General features: G+C 35.8%; 1 protein-coding gene, 1 long non-coding RNA gene and 2 other non-coding genes across 4 annotated transcripts; all 4 read left to right on the top strand.

Annotated features, from left to right (window-relative positions):
• The first annotated feature begins 1,973 nt into the window (after positions 1 to 1,973).
• Positions 1,974 to 3,125, top strand: LOC113723067 (thaumatin-like protein). Its single transcript, XM_027246329.2, has 2 exons — positions 1,974 to 2,077; positions 2,183 to 3,125. Exons 1-2 carry the CDS (start codon positions 2,014 to 2,016, stop codon positions 2,914 to 2,916), a joined length of 798 nt encoding a protein of 265 aa, XP_027102130.2. The 5' UTR covers positions 1,974 to 2,013; the 3' UTR covers positions 2,917 to 3,125.
• A 927-nt stretch (positions 3,126 to 4,052) lies between these two features.
• Positions 4,053 to 4,133, top strand: LOC113723131 (small nucleolar RNA Z199). The gene has a single exon (XR_003456893.1). It is a non-coding gene; the product is annotated as a small nucleolar RNA Z199 (small nucleolar RNA).
• Positions 4,134 to 4,691: 558 nt separating this feature from the next.
• Positions 4,692 to 4,783, top strand: LOC113723132 (small nucleolar RNA R64/Z200 family). The gene has a single exon (XR_003456894.1). It is a non-coding gene; the product is annotated as a small nucleolar RNA R64/Z200 family (small nucleolar RNA).
• A 6,084-nt stretch (positions 4,784 to 10,867) lies between these two features.
• Positions 10,868 to 12,498, top strand: LOC113722854 (uncharacterized). Its single transcript, XR_003456839.2, has 2 exons — positions 10,868 to 11,970; positions 12,054 to 12,498. It is a non-coding gene; the product is annotated as an uncharacterized lncRNA (long non-coding RNA).
• The last annotated feature ends 533 nt before the right edge of the window (positions 12,499 to 13,031 follow it).

Raw genomic sequence — 13,031 nt, forward strand, 5'->3', positions numbered from 1 at the left:
CAACAAAGTTAACTATTTTTTCTTAAACTGTGTGAAAAAAGAAATAGGACTATCAAAGTGGGACGGAGGGAGTATAAAATATGCTCGTTTTTTGTGCTCTAACATCTTTTCAGGCTAATTTTGGCCGAAATAAGCTATGGTCCCATTACATGCTCTATATTTAAAGGGTAAATTTGACGAATCCTTATTTTATTGATCCAAATGTAAAAGACCAAAATTTTTAATCAAAGCACTTAACAAAACGAAAAAAGAAAGGGAATAACACTCTAAAGTATCCTTCTCTCTTTCAGATCTAAACTCTAAAGCAACTCCCTTATTTCTTCAAAGCTAATACGATTTCCTTTGTTCTTTTTTTTTTTTTTTTTTTTGAGAGGATGACACAAAATCTATGATCGATAATTAATTCCTTCTTAGAAGGCCAAAAACCTAAAATTTATTGCGTTCCTTAAAAATTAGCTGCTTTGGACATGGCAAAAAGGTGCTGGGCCATTTAAATGTTATTTTTTTCCCTTAAATATCAAATGATGCTATTTTTTTCCTTTCTATTAAATGTTATTTATTTTATTAAATCAAATGCTATTTTACTTAATATATTGATGTTTCTTACATGTCCATTTCATGTGAATTATAACCCAATCAGGTATTCATTTGACAATTGGACTGTGTACAAATTATTTGCCTACTGTATATGTTTAATAGAGTTCACATCTTGTATTCTTAGGCATAATTTTAATTACTATAAAATTTCATGCAATTAAATGACTTGGAAAATAACAAATATCAAGTTGTAAACAAATTTTAAATTTTTTTTTGGTAATTTTGAATAAATTGATTTACTATAACGAACATTTTGTTAGTCCGAAATCTACAAACCAACACCTTGTAAATCTAAATTAATATTATTGCACTCCTAAATAAAGGCCCTAACTCCACCAATGATTCTTGCCCTACACATGAAACATTCCCAAATGTGATATTTTGTCTACACCCTCGAAAAAACATTGACCCTCAAAGTTTTAGGTGTGCTGGAGTGTGAAAACAAGATGGGAAGAGCCAAATTGATTTGGCATTGTCATCATCGACCTGGCTAAATTACTAACCCTATGATTTTCGATTACGTTTTAAGCAAATTTGTATGAAGCTGAAGTTCGAAGGCAGCATAAAGCGTAAATTCCCAACAAAATTAACTGTTAGCAAAAGCTACTAGAAGATTTTAGCATTCGAGATACTCGCACGTTATCCTTATTATTTAATGGAATAAGCGAAAAAAAAAAAAAAAGCATGCCGCATACCACACAATTTCACTAATCCTGTCCTCCTGAGTCCTCCTATCTAATGAACTCTACTAATCTTTGGTTCCAGCCACCTCTAGGAGAGATAACACTGGAAATTTGCACAAATTTGGATAGTGAATTATTCACACAAATTTTAGTTGCTTATATCATCAACACATTTTTATTTCACATATATCAGATCAAAAAATTGTTACAATATTTTTGTTTAAAAAATACCCGCGCTAAATAATCTACCATCCAAACACACTCAATGGCACCGTCTAAAGTGCAATTTTAGCCCAACAAAAAACGAAGGTGAAGGAAGTGTCCTGATTGCTACTTTCTGAAAATCCCAGATGATTTCTTCTGACTCCTAATTAATCAAGTGATGCAAAATTCTGCACAAGCTACAAAAAGAGTCAATTATTTCTCCTTTTGTTATTTTAATTTATTGCCCCGTGAATTCTAGTATTGGCCTTCTATTTAGAACAGACAGTAGCAGGGGAAAAAAAAAATAGAAGACGTACCAAGAAGAGATAGTAGTAGAATGGAGGGAGATTACAATACACACGTATGGTAACCCTTGCTTTCTTCTCCTTAAAGACTGAATTAGTTTGAAAACGTGAAGTACAATCAAAGAAGTCCAGGCATAAAAGTTTGATTAATACATTCACTTGTTAACTATAAATACAAACCAAAAGCAAAAACTCGTATTGCCTTTCATCGTGTTGAAATCAGAATGAAGTTGTGCAGTACATTTTCGGTTTGGATTCTCGTCCTGCTATGCCACCGCATATCATCTGGTAATATATATATATATATATGTATGTATATACAGTAATTCGTTTCCTAAGCTCTTTCTTTTTTTTTCTTCTTTTGCATCGTTTATAGTTCAACGTAACCCACAGGCAGTAGTGGAGTTGTGGAAGCATGCACATTTTACGTGAGCAACAAGTGCCCATTTCCCATATGGCCTGCCACTGCCCCGAACCAAGGCTTTCCAGTCGTAGCAAACGGTGGCTTCTATCTTCCATCCGGGAGACTCCGGAAATTCCAGGCACCTGGAGATTGGAGTGGCCGCATCTGGGCCAGAACAGGCTGCAATTTCGACTACTCCAACGACGGACGAGCCTGCGAAACAGGCGACTGCAACGGCCGACTCGAATGCACCGGGGCGATCGGCGTTCCTCCGGTGACGCTAGTAGAGTTTACGTTGCAGGTTGACAAGAGGCAGCCGAGTTTCTACGACGTAAGTATAGTGGATGGCTACAACCTCCCTGTTTCAGTGACCCCATATCCTACAGCACCAAAATGCTACATCGGAGGGTGCTTCTCAGATATAAAAATGGAGTGCCCTCGGGAGCTGGCGGTCCTGAATGAGCTCGGACAAGTTGTGGCTTGCAAGAGTGCATGCTTGGCCTTCAATGAGGATCGTTTCTGCTGCAGAAAGAAATATGGGAGTCCAGCAACGTGCAAGCCCGACGTCTACTCCAGATTCTTTAAGGCTGAGTGTCCCTATTATTTTAGTAAACCCTTTGATACGCCTTCTCCCTTGGTTAATTGCCCTGCAGATCAGTATATCATCACCTTCTGCCCGGATGGATGGGGTGCTCCTGCAACTTCCCTAATTATGTCTACATAGGGAAAGAAACCCCTTTTTAATCCTCAGCACTTCCCCTTAATTGCTTCAAACTCCATCCGAGTCGCAAATTTAACTACTACTGTTTACGAACCTCCTACTCCTAATTTTTATTTTGATAGAACTTGTCCCTTTTTATGTATCCTCCTCATTTCCAGTTCACACATGATGATTGAAGCTTCGTTAATTACAGGAATTTTACTCCCGTGGTCTCTCCATTCTCTAATTTCATTTAAATATCTTCTTTTTGATGACCAATGCTAAAAAAATTTTCTCATAGCAGTATTATAAAAAATTTATAATCAACTGACACGGGCTGGTAAACATGGAGATAAGCCTTATAAATTAGGATTAATCTTCTATACACATTCATCATTAGATGCATGACACGTAATCTGAATTTGAATTTGAAACTCAAATTTTGCACATATGTCGTATATCCAACCGTATAATGTATACACCATTAGTGTATATAAAATTTACTATATAAATTATGGCAGGCATGTTGATTTGGCGGTGTATAATCTGAACGCGTGTCTGATTAGACCAATAGAATGAGGCTTAAAGCAAGATTTTTGTCAAGCACATTTGAGTACGTGTATTTAAAAGCACGCATGTGTGATTTTTTTTTTTTAAATATAATTAGTTGTGTAAAGCAATCAATAATTCGGTACCGTCCGGGCCTGAGCTTAAATTTAACAAAATTGAATGGGTATGGGTTCGGCTTAAATAATGCCTCAAATTACTCCTGGACCTAACTGCCGGACAGGGATAAACGAGGACTTGTGCATTCAAATACTCCACTTAATTGCTCGAGCCCAATATGAAGCAGCAGCCCAACCCCCGATGGTATTAATGTATTATTAGGGTTATCACATTCACAAGTCACAACACCAGCCGCCGCTGTGGATTAGAGGTTTTCTGTGATTACGGCCGTCAGAACCCTATCCCTGACCCTATAAAAACTGGTCGGTGCAATTATAGTCTCTTCAGATAGCTTGATTTTATTCTCTTCTCTAGTTCTCTTCCGATCATCCATTTGCGTTTCAAGCAGGATCTCCAAACAGCTTAATTTCAGCTAAATACGTGTTTGTTTTCTTGCCTAGTCCATTCCATATGTTTTCAGTTTTGTTGAATCGAAATCATCTGATGAGAAGAAAACTGCAACAATATGAAACTTTAAAGTCCATGATTCGTTTGTATTTAAGTCTCTGATGATTTCGATATCTCTAACGGAGAGATTGTACCTTTTTCCCCTTTTTTAAAACAGTTTTGTGAATCTAATGTTATCCCATTTATTTCCTTTGTCTTTGTTGTTTTGTAAAACTGGGGAAGGGGAGATGATGATACTCTTATATGGTCCGTGTTTCTGAATTTTCTGTGATTGAGAAACACAAGCACTCTCTGATCCCCTGTGCCTTTAGCTCTCGCGCACTTTTTTTCTTCTTTTTTTAATTATTCTGGTTCCCCTTTTTCTTTTCTTATTTGTTTTTTTCTGAAATTTGTGGTAATTGGCATGGGAAATTGATTGTTGTCTGGGCTCTGTGATTACGATGCCTAATTAATTACAGTAGTTAGGCACTATACGCTATTCTGATCTTAAAACATGAGTAGATATGTTTTGTGTATGAGAGCTTTTACCATGTGTTTTCGTTTTAGCTGAATATTCCTAGGTTAGGTGGAATCGATGTGGTTCTGCCTAATTGATTTTCAGAAACCAATCAAGCATTTGTTGTTTTGGCTTTTGTTTCTATAGCAATTCTGCTCCTGCTGCGAAACATCTGCTATGATGATACATGAAAAAATTCACATGTCAGACTTCAGAGATTTCGGTCTATGAGAAGAATATTTCATGTTTTCTGAGCTGACGAGTTGTTGATTCAGATTGGTGCTTAGCTGTTGGTGTCAACGTCTACCGCTGTGGTAGAAATTGATCACTGATTTGATGAGATATACAGAAATTTTACTGCCTTTGGTGTGACGTAGGAACTGAGATAACGAGACCTTCAATTGTATTTTCTTCTTCTTCTGCACATCCGTTAAAAAACAACCCATTTAATTTAGATGTGATTTGTTTACTGAAGTAATGTATTTAAAACACATCCCACAAAATGAACCGAACCTGTCTGTATTCAGAATGACTGGGTGCTTCATCTTTTGAGGATCTGGAGGCAAAATTGGATACAGGGAATACAATTTTCATTTTTGTTGGTTTGGGCTGTCTTGAAACTTTTTATTATTGGACAGAACTTTAAAACCTTTAACTCGCCAAGCTGGACAACAGCAGTCCATTCCTTCACCGGGAAGTGAAAAAATTAGCAGTTCAGTGTTTTGTTATTCAAAAAAGGTATACTTCAATGGAGAAAGTAATGCACGGAAGGATGAGTAATAATTGTAAATTAAGCTCAAGAGAGTGACGATGCTGTAAAAAAATGAGTTAGAGGAAGTATTTGTCATGTGATGCATTTAACTCGTTCCCCATTTTTTTTTCCTTCGTTGAATGTACATTTAAACTCGTTCCTCATTTTTTTCCTCCTCCTCTTTTGATAATTGGTTGTGTTCTATATATATAGAGCAAGGGTGTGTTTGATAAAATTCAAATCCAAAAATTGAAACTAATCTAATAGATCATTTAATTTTGGAAGTAAGTTTTGCCTAGAAAATTCAGTATTATTTAATTAATTTAAATGTTCAATTTGGATTGAATTAGGTTATCAAAGAGAGTCTAAATGCATGACACATATATAAAATTTGAATTTTAAATTTAAATTCAAATTATGTGTTGTGCATGCAATGGTAAAAATGTATACACTATCCGTGTATATAAAATTAATCTATATATATATATATAGGAATTTTTTGCGTCTATAGAATATATCCTTTTTATTAAGGTCACGATGTCTATGCATTATTTACAAATAATTGTTGCTCTAAAATCTATATCTATATAGATTTGAGAAGGGTTTTTAGCAACAAGCTTCCACACACTTTCCCACTCTCAATTAAACTCGTTCCCCATTTTTTTCCTCTCTCTTTTGATAATTGGTTGTGTTATATATATATAGAGTAAGGGTGTGTTTGATAAAACTGAAATTTGAAAATTGAAATTAATCTAATACATCACTTAATTTTGAAAGTAAATTTTGTCTAAAAAATTTAGTGTCACTTAATTAATTTAAATGTTTAATTTTTGACTGAACTAGTTTATCAAATAGAACCTAAATGCATGACACATGTATGAAATTTAAATTTAGATTATGTGTTGTGCATTCAATGGTGAAAGTATATATATTGTTAGTGTATATATATATAATTAATCCATATATATATATATATAGGAATTTTCTGCGTCCAAAGAATATGTCCCTTTTATTAAGGTCACGATGTCTATGCATTATTTACAAATAATTGTTCCTCTAAAATACTTTGAAAATTACAGAATAGGCCATGTTACATCGACTTGAATTGGAAAACAAGAGACGAGTCATCTTACCGAGCTAGATCAACGTACCTATTCAACCTCTAAAAGCAAACAAGTGCCAATTACATCTTAGAAAATCAAGACCGTTTGAATTATTCTTTTTGTCGACCTGGATTTGACCAAATTTTAATAAGTTTTTAGTAACATTTTAGAAACTTTCAAACACTTAACATCCCACCATAATGAGGCAAAACAGACAACATATTCAAAATCTAATTTTTCAAATATAATTTTACAATAATATATAAATAAAAATAATTTTAAAAACACCAATCCATTTAAAATCAACTCACAGATACAAAAAAAAAAAAAATTAACCACTTCTTCTTCCATCACACATCACTACCCATTGATGGCGACCATCTCTCTTTCTCTCCATACTAGAAACCCTCTCACTCTTCTCCTCCATTTCCATTTGTGACTAGCTTCTTGTTGTTATCAGATGACTGGGTTGCGATCAGAGGGCCGCAACACCTCGAAAAACAGGTAATCCATGAGTTTGTTTGGATTGCAAGATTTTCAAATAAAAATTTCAAAATTTGTTTTGCTTGCATCATACACACAATTTTCAACCACCTTTTTATTTAATATATATTATATCATAAAAAGTGCTACAGTATTATTTCAAATAATTTCCTATCCAAACAAACCCCGTATTATTGCGATCAGATTAAATTTTGTTTCGAAAATTCAGTGCCATTTTATTACTTTAGATGTTCAATTTTTTGTTATCAAACGGTTTGAATCATTAATTCATTAAATTTAAATGCTGAAGTGGGTTATCAAACAAGCTTGGTTTGTTTGGATTGAGCATTATTTCTCCAATTTTATTTGGTTACATCATCATTACAATTTTCAATACACCTTTTTATCTTCCCTATTACCTTTTTATCTCACATACATCACATCACAAAAAGTGTTACAATAGAAATATCCCAAATAACTTACAATCCAAACAAATCTAAATGCACGACACATATACAAATTTTGAATTTCAATTTTAAACTCAAATTATATTTGAAATTCAAAATTTGTGTCATGCATCCAATGATGAAAGTGTATATACTGTCAATGTATATAAAATTAATCTCTCTATGTATATATATTTGAATTTTCTGCATCTATAGAATATGTCATTCTTATTATGGTCACGATGTCTATGCATTATTTACGAATAATTGTTCCTCTAAAATACTTTGAAAATTACAGAATAGGGCACATTACATCGACTTGAATTGGAAAACAAGAGACTACTCATCTTACGGAACTTGATCAACGTACCTATTCAACCTCTAAAAGCGAACAAGTGCCAATTACATCTTAGAAAATCAAGACCTTTTGAATCAGCTTTTTTGTTGACCTAGACTTGACCAAATTTTAATAAGTAAGTTTTTAGTAATATTTTAGAAACTTTCAAACACTTAACATCCCACCATAATGAGGCAAAACAGATAACATATTCAAAATCTAATTTTTCAAATATAATATTATAATAATATATAAATAAAAATAATTCCAAAAACATCAATCCATACAAAATCAACTCACAAATACCCAAAAAAAAAAAAATTACCACTACTTCTTCCATCACATAACACCACCCACTATCACCACCACCACGGCCACCATCTCTCTCTCTCTCTCCTTCCTCCTCCATACTAGAAACCCTCTCACTCTTCTCCTCCAATTCCGGTCGTGACTAGCTTCTTGTTGTTATCAGATGACTGGGTTGCAATCAGAGGGCCGCAACACTCCTAAAAACAAGTAATCTATACTTTTGCAATTAGAGTAAGTTTTGTTTAGAAAATTCAGTGTCACTTTATTAATTCAAACGTTCAATTTTTAGTTATCAAACGGTTTGAATCCATTATTTCATTAAAATTAAGTGTTGAACTGGGTTATCAAACAGGGTCTAAATGCACGACACATATACAAATTGTGAATTCAAATTATGAAATTCAAAATTTATGTCATGCATCCAATGATAAAAGTGTATATACTCCTAATGTATATAAAATTAATCTATATATATAGGAATTTTTTGCATATAGAGAATATGTCCTTTTTATTAAGGTCACGATGGCTATGCATTATTTATGAATAATTGTTCCTCTAAAATACTTTGAAAATTACAGAATAGGCCATGTTACATCGACTTGAATTGGAAAACAAGAGGCTAGTCATCTTACCGATCTAGATCAACGTACCTATTCAACCTCTAAAAGCGAACAAGTGCCAATTACATCTTAGAAAATCAAGACCGTTGGAATTATTCTTTTTGTCGACCTAGATTTGACCAAATTTTAATAAGTAAGTTTTTAGTGACATTTTAGAAACTTTCAAACACTTAACATCCCACCATAATGAGGCAAAACAGATAACATATTCCAAATATGATTTTTCAAATATAATTTTACAATAATATATAAATAAAAATAATTTCAAAAACACTAATCCATACAAAATCAACTCACAAAAACAAAAAAAAATAAAATAAAATTTACCACTTCTTCTTCCATCACACATCACTACCCATTGCCGCTACTGTCACAACCACCATCTCTCTCTTTCTCTTGGTTTTCCTCTCTCCCCATCCTTCCTCCATTCTAGAAACCCCGTCCCTCTTCTCCTCGGCTTCCGATCATGACTAGCTCCTGGTTATTATCAATGACTAGTTGCGATCAGAGGGCCGCAACATCTCAAAAACAGCTAATCCATACTAATTTTTCTAGTCTACTAATATGCAAGATTTGACATATTCAAATGGAACAAAATTTCGAGACGGAAGCTTGAATGATTCAGGAGTTGGGGTCAACGGTTGACCGACTGTGGAGGAAGTCAAATCAAAACTGAATTCATTCACATTAGTATTATAATCCGGACCCGCCACTTTAGTTGTTAAGCTCCAACTCGAACCAACTATTATAGCTGGTCTCGGATCAGACGCAGATTCTACGTACTGCTTCTGACGTGAACAATGATCCACTTGCCAATTACAAAGTTCACCCGTCATTGCTGTCCGTGACCCGGGGCTTGGTCTCCCCGCTCATGTGCTTCTTCCCTAATTGGAGTATTTTTTATCTTTTCACACGTGGCAAATCATACACATATAGAACACGTGCATTAAAATTTAAAGGTCCTGCGCTAATCGCACGCCACTTCAGCAGCTTCCTTTCAAGGGAACTCAGTCTCGTGGGTTAGATTAGACCCCTACAGTTTAGAACAAAGTTGAATGCATTGCACTTTGTCATACGTCGTCCTAGTCCCGGCATCGTATGGTAAAAAAAATATATATATATATATATTTTGTAGGTGTGAATCGCCAAGCCCAGCATTGAACAACTTTGAGCATGCGGACTCCATGGCCAAAACGGTCAAATCACCTTCACCTTCGGCTCTCACTCAAATTCCACCGCGGAAAAGAGAGACGATTACGTATGGACAATTTACCAGTCTTAACATGCCGTTGACGGTTTTCGCTTTCGATCCCCACTCTTTTTCGGGGGATCATATATACATTTTTTTAAAAAAACTTTTTAACCCTATAAATGTGGGCAGACTGAATGTGAATGGGCATCCAATTGAACAAAGGGTAATAAGCATACTTAAGGAGGAGTTGTGGGAGTCTTCTTTTCTTAATACACTAGCAGCAAATTAAGAGAATAAGAAGCTGTGGGAGTCTTCTTGTCGCAGGAGATATGGCACTTGTGCTCTTTGGGGGCTCGGCTCTGCCACATTCACACAAGTGCCATTCACCGCGACAAGAAGGCCGCAATTTCTTTAAACTCCAGCCCAGCCACTTGCTTCCTGCTTCGTCGATCGCTTCTAATTGTCTACATGGTTCCTTCCAGTTCCAGTTCCAGTTCCAGTTCCAGGTGAATGAATATTTATAGGCAATGTCCAGTGTCTTTACCAGTTAAATACATGCTTCTTCTGCATTTCAGATTTCATGCGCGCGATCATATTCATATTCATATGTAGTCTTTTAGATGGATGGGATCGATGCATGCATTCTTCGAGGTAAGCACGTGAAGAGACTTTAATTATGTCAATCCAATTCTGAGTTTTTATCCTTTTTTTCTTGAAATGCATGATTACATTTACATCGTACAATTTACATGTCACGTTTCGGATTTACGAGTACGAAAGAAAGGTATTTTTTTGCGAGTTCAAGAATTTGTTTGGCTTTTCCTTTAGAGCCAGTAATCATCATAATTTTAACTGGCTGTGTAAGAACTAGAAGGATTTATCCACCGCTCTTCTGAGTCTTCCCGCTCCAACTCCATCGCTCCCGCTAGAACTTGCAGCAACGCCCGGAACTGCGACGTATTGCTCATCAAGACAAGCATGAAAGAAAGGTATGTGCCATTTATTTTATCTCAATTTCTGTTGATAAAAGTAACATGGATGGATGGATGGTAACGAGGTTAATGATCCTCATGCTACCATGCACGAACCCATAGCCCCTATGCTTCCAAAATCTGATTTAGTCATCGGGATCTGCCAGCCATAGCTTGAATTCATGTATTGAATCAATCATAATTCTGCAGCCCCAAAAATTCTTCGTCCTTTTACTCCCATTACCATGCATCTATGCGCTATTATTTGTCTATGTCAAAATCAAAATTTCCGGTCAAGCGCGGTTGTCCGACAATCAGTGCGCACGTATTGGCCGTTCTTGCCTTGCCTGGAAGTTCGCTTGGTGGCTCAAGGAGTCCCGTCCTGATGCCCACCACTTCCATTTCACCGCTCTTTCTCTTTCCTCTTTGCAGATGATTTCAAGAAAATTACATAGAAAGAACTAAATAAAAATCTAACTTAATTTCTTTGCAGATGATTTTAAAAATTACATAGGAAAAATTAAATAAAAATCTAACTTATGACTAATACGGCAATAACACAAGAATCCCAAAAGAATTAATTGAAAAAAAAAAAAAAGAGTTCATATCCATTTCTAACCTTGCTGACATTCACGTTAAATCTCCAAAATGCAGAAAACTGAAAAAGTACTAAAACATCTTGACAAACGATTCGAAGCCACTGGAGACCCAGTTTAACAGTATCGGATCTAGGCTCCGCCTCAGACGTTTTTCTCAAGCCGTTCCTCATTATACAGACTAATCAGCCTTCAGTTTCTTGACTTCTTCATGTTTTCTCCCTTCTGTGCAACCTATAATTTCCCCAAGTCCTTGGAAGTTCCAAGCTTGCTCCGCTATTGAGCATCATAACATACAAGATTGGCCTTTGAGTGTGAGTTTTCCAACGGATGATGATATATTTCTCGACCCTTTTTGAGTCTTTAACGAGGCTGGAGTTGAGCAAGAATACCCGCAAGAGTTAAGTCTGATGGGTCCAGTGCACTACTTTTCAAAATTATGACCGGCTCTAAAGGACAATATCTGCTGTTTAGGCAAAATGAGCTTTGGAAATCAAATGATAACAGCTGTACAGCATCAGAGCTTCATCTGCTATAGTATTACGGTCTCAACAAGTGACGTGGGACGACATATGATGGCGCCACGGCTGCTGGAATAAGAAAGGGGCCAGCTGCTGTGTCTCATGCAATGATTGTGCAGGTGACAGCGAAGTAATTCTTACTTTTACCATAAACAAAGTGCAACTCGAATGGTTACTGAAAAACAGTTGCTGACTGACCTAGGTACTACCTGGTCGACGCGGTGGCATTCAAGAAGCTGAAACCTCTCACAATCGCTTCGCTCAGTCTCACCGTATTCAGGAGAAAATGGAATCTTACAAATTTTTTTTCTTTTCAGAAGTAGCAATGACGGTTTTACTGTCCAGGTCCAGAGAACCGCAGCCATATGCAAGAAATTCCCTTCCAGCTGACTCCCTGCTTTCCAGCTTCACCCAAGGAGTTAGTCTAAAGAAAATTGCTAGTCTCTTCCAAGATTACCGAATGACTCGAGGCGGCTAGTTATATGGAACAAAATCGAACGTCATCTGGCTAGTTATATACAACAAAATTGAACACCATGTTGCTTTTTATGGTCTGCTTGTTTTGATGAGCAGGCAACCGCAATGAAACGAAATGTTGTGATATTTTGAGAAGCAGCAGCAGATGTATAGACATATCTTTCGTACAACCAATCTTCACGAGGGAAAGGAAGAACCATGACATTTAGTGTATAAAAAAAAAAAAGAAAAAAAAGGAGACTTGCGCTGTAGCATGGAGTGCTTACGATTAGCGGCAACGTATGATGAATAATGATATTCATTTAGTAAAAAGGAGAAATAAAATTCATATAGAAAAGACGTGTATTCACATTCCTTTATAAGGGAGTTAACGCCGAATCACTATTGATAAAGCAGCTTGGAGTAATGGGCGCTATTCCCTAATTATTGGCTGCAAAATGAAAAGCAAATTCTAATGCTGTGCTTACCAAAAAAAAAAAAAAAAAAAAAACCTAGGTCGTACCACGTATTTGCTGCAAGAAGACGTGACATGCGTATTTATTTATTCATTCCTTTTCTTCCAATGAAGAGAAAGGCAGTTTGCATATTACAACGCCTTTTCATTAATTAGACTTCTTTAGCAACACGACTTTCACTTCAAAATCAAGAAACTCTCAAGAAGTTGTACCGAAGTAACGTGAAATCGGGTCAAAAAAGCAACGAC

The sequence above is a fragment of the Coffea arabica genome, chromosome 7e, assembly GCF_036785885.1.
Source record: "Coffea arabica cultivar ET-39 chromosome 7e, Coffea Arabica ET-39 HiFi, whole genome shotgun sequence".
NCBI lineage: Eukaryota > Viridiplantae > Streptophyta > Magnoliopsida > Gentianales > Rubiaceae > Coffea > Coffea arabica.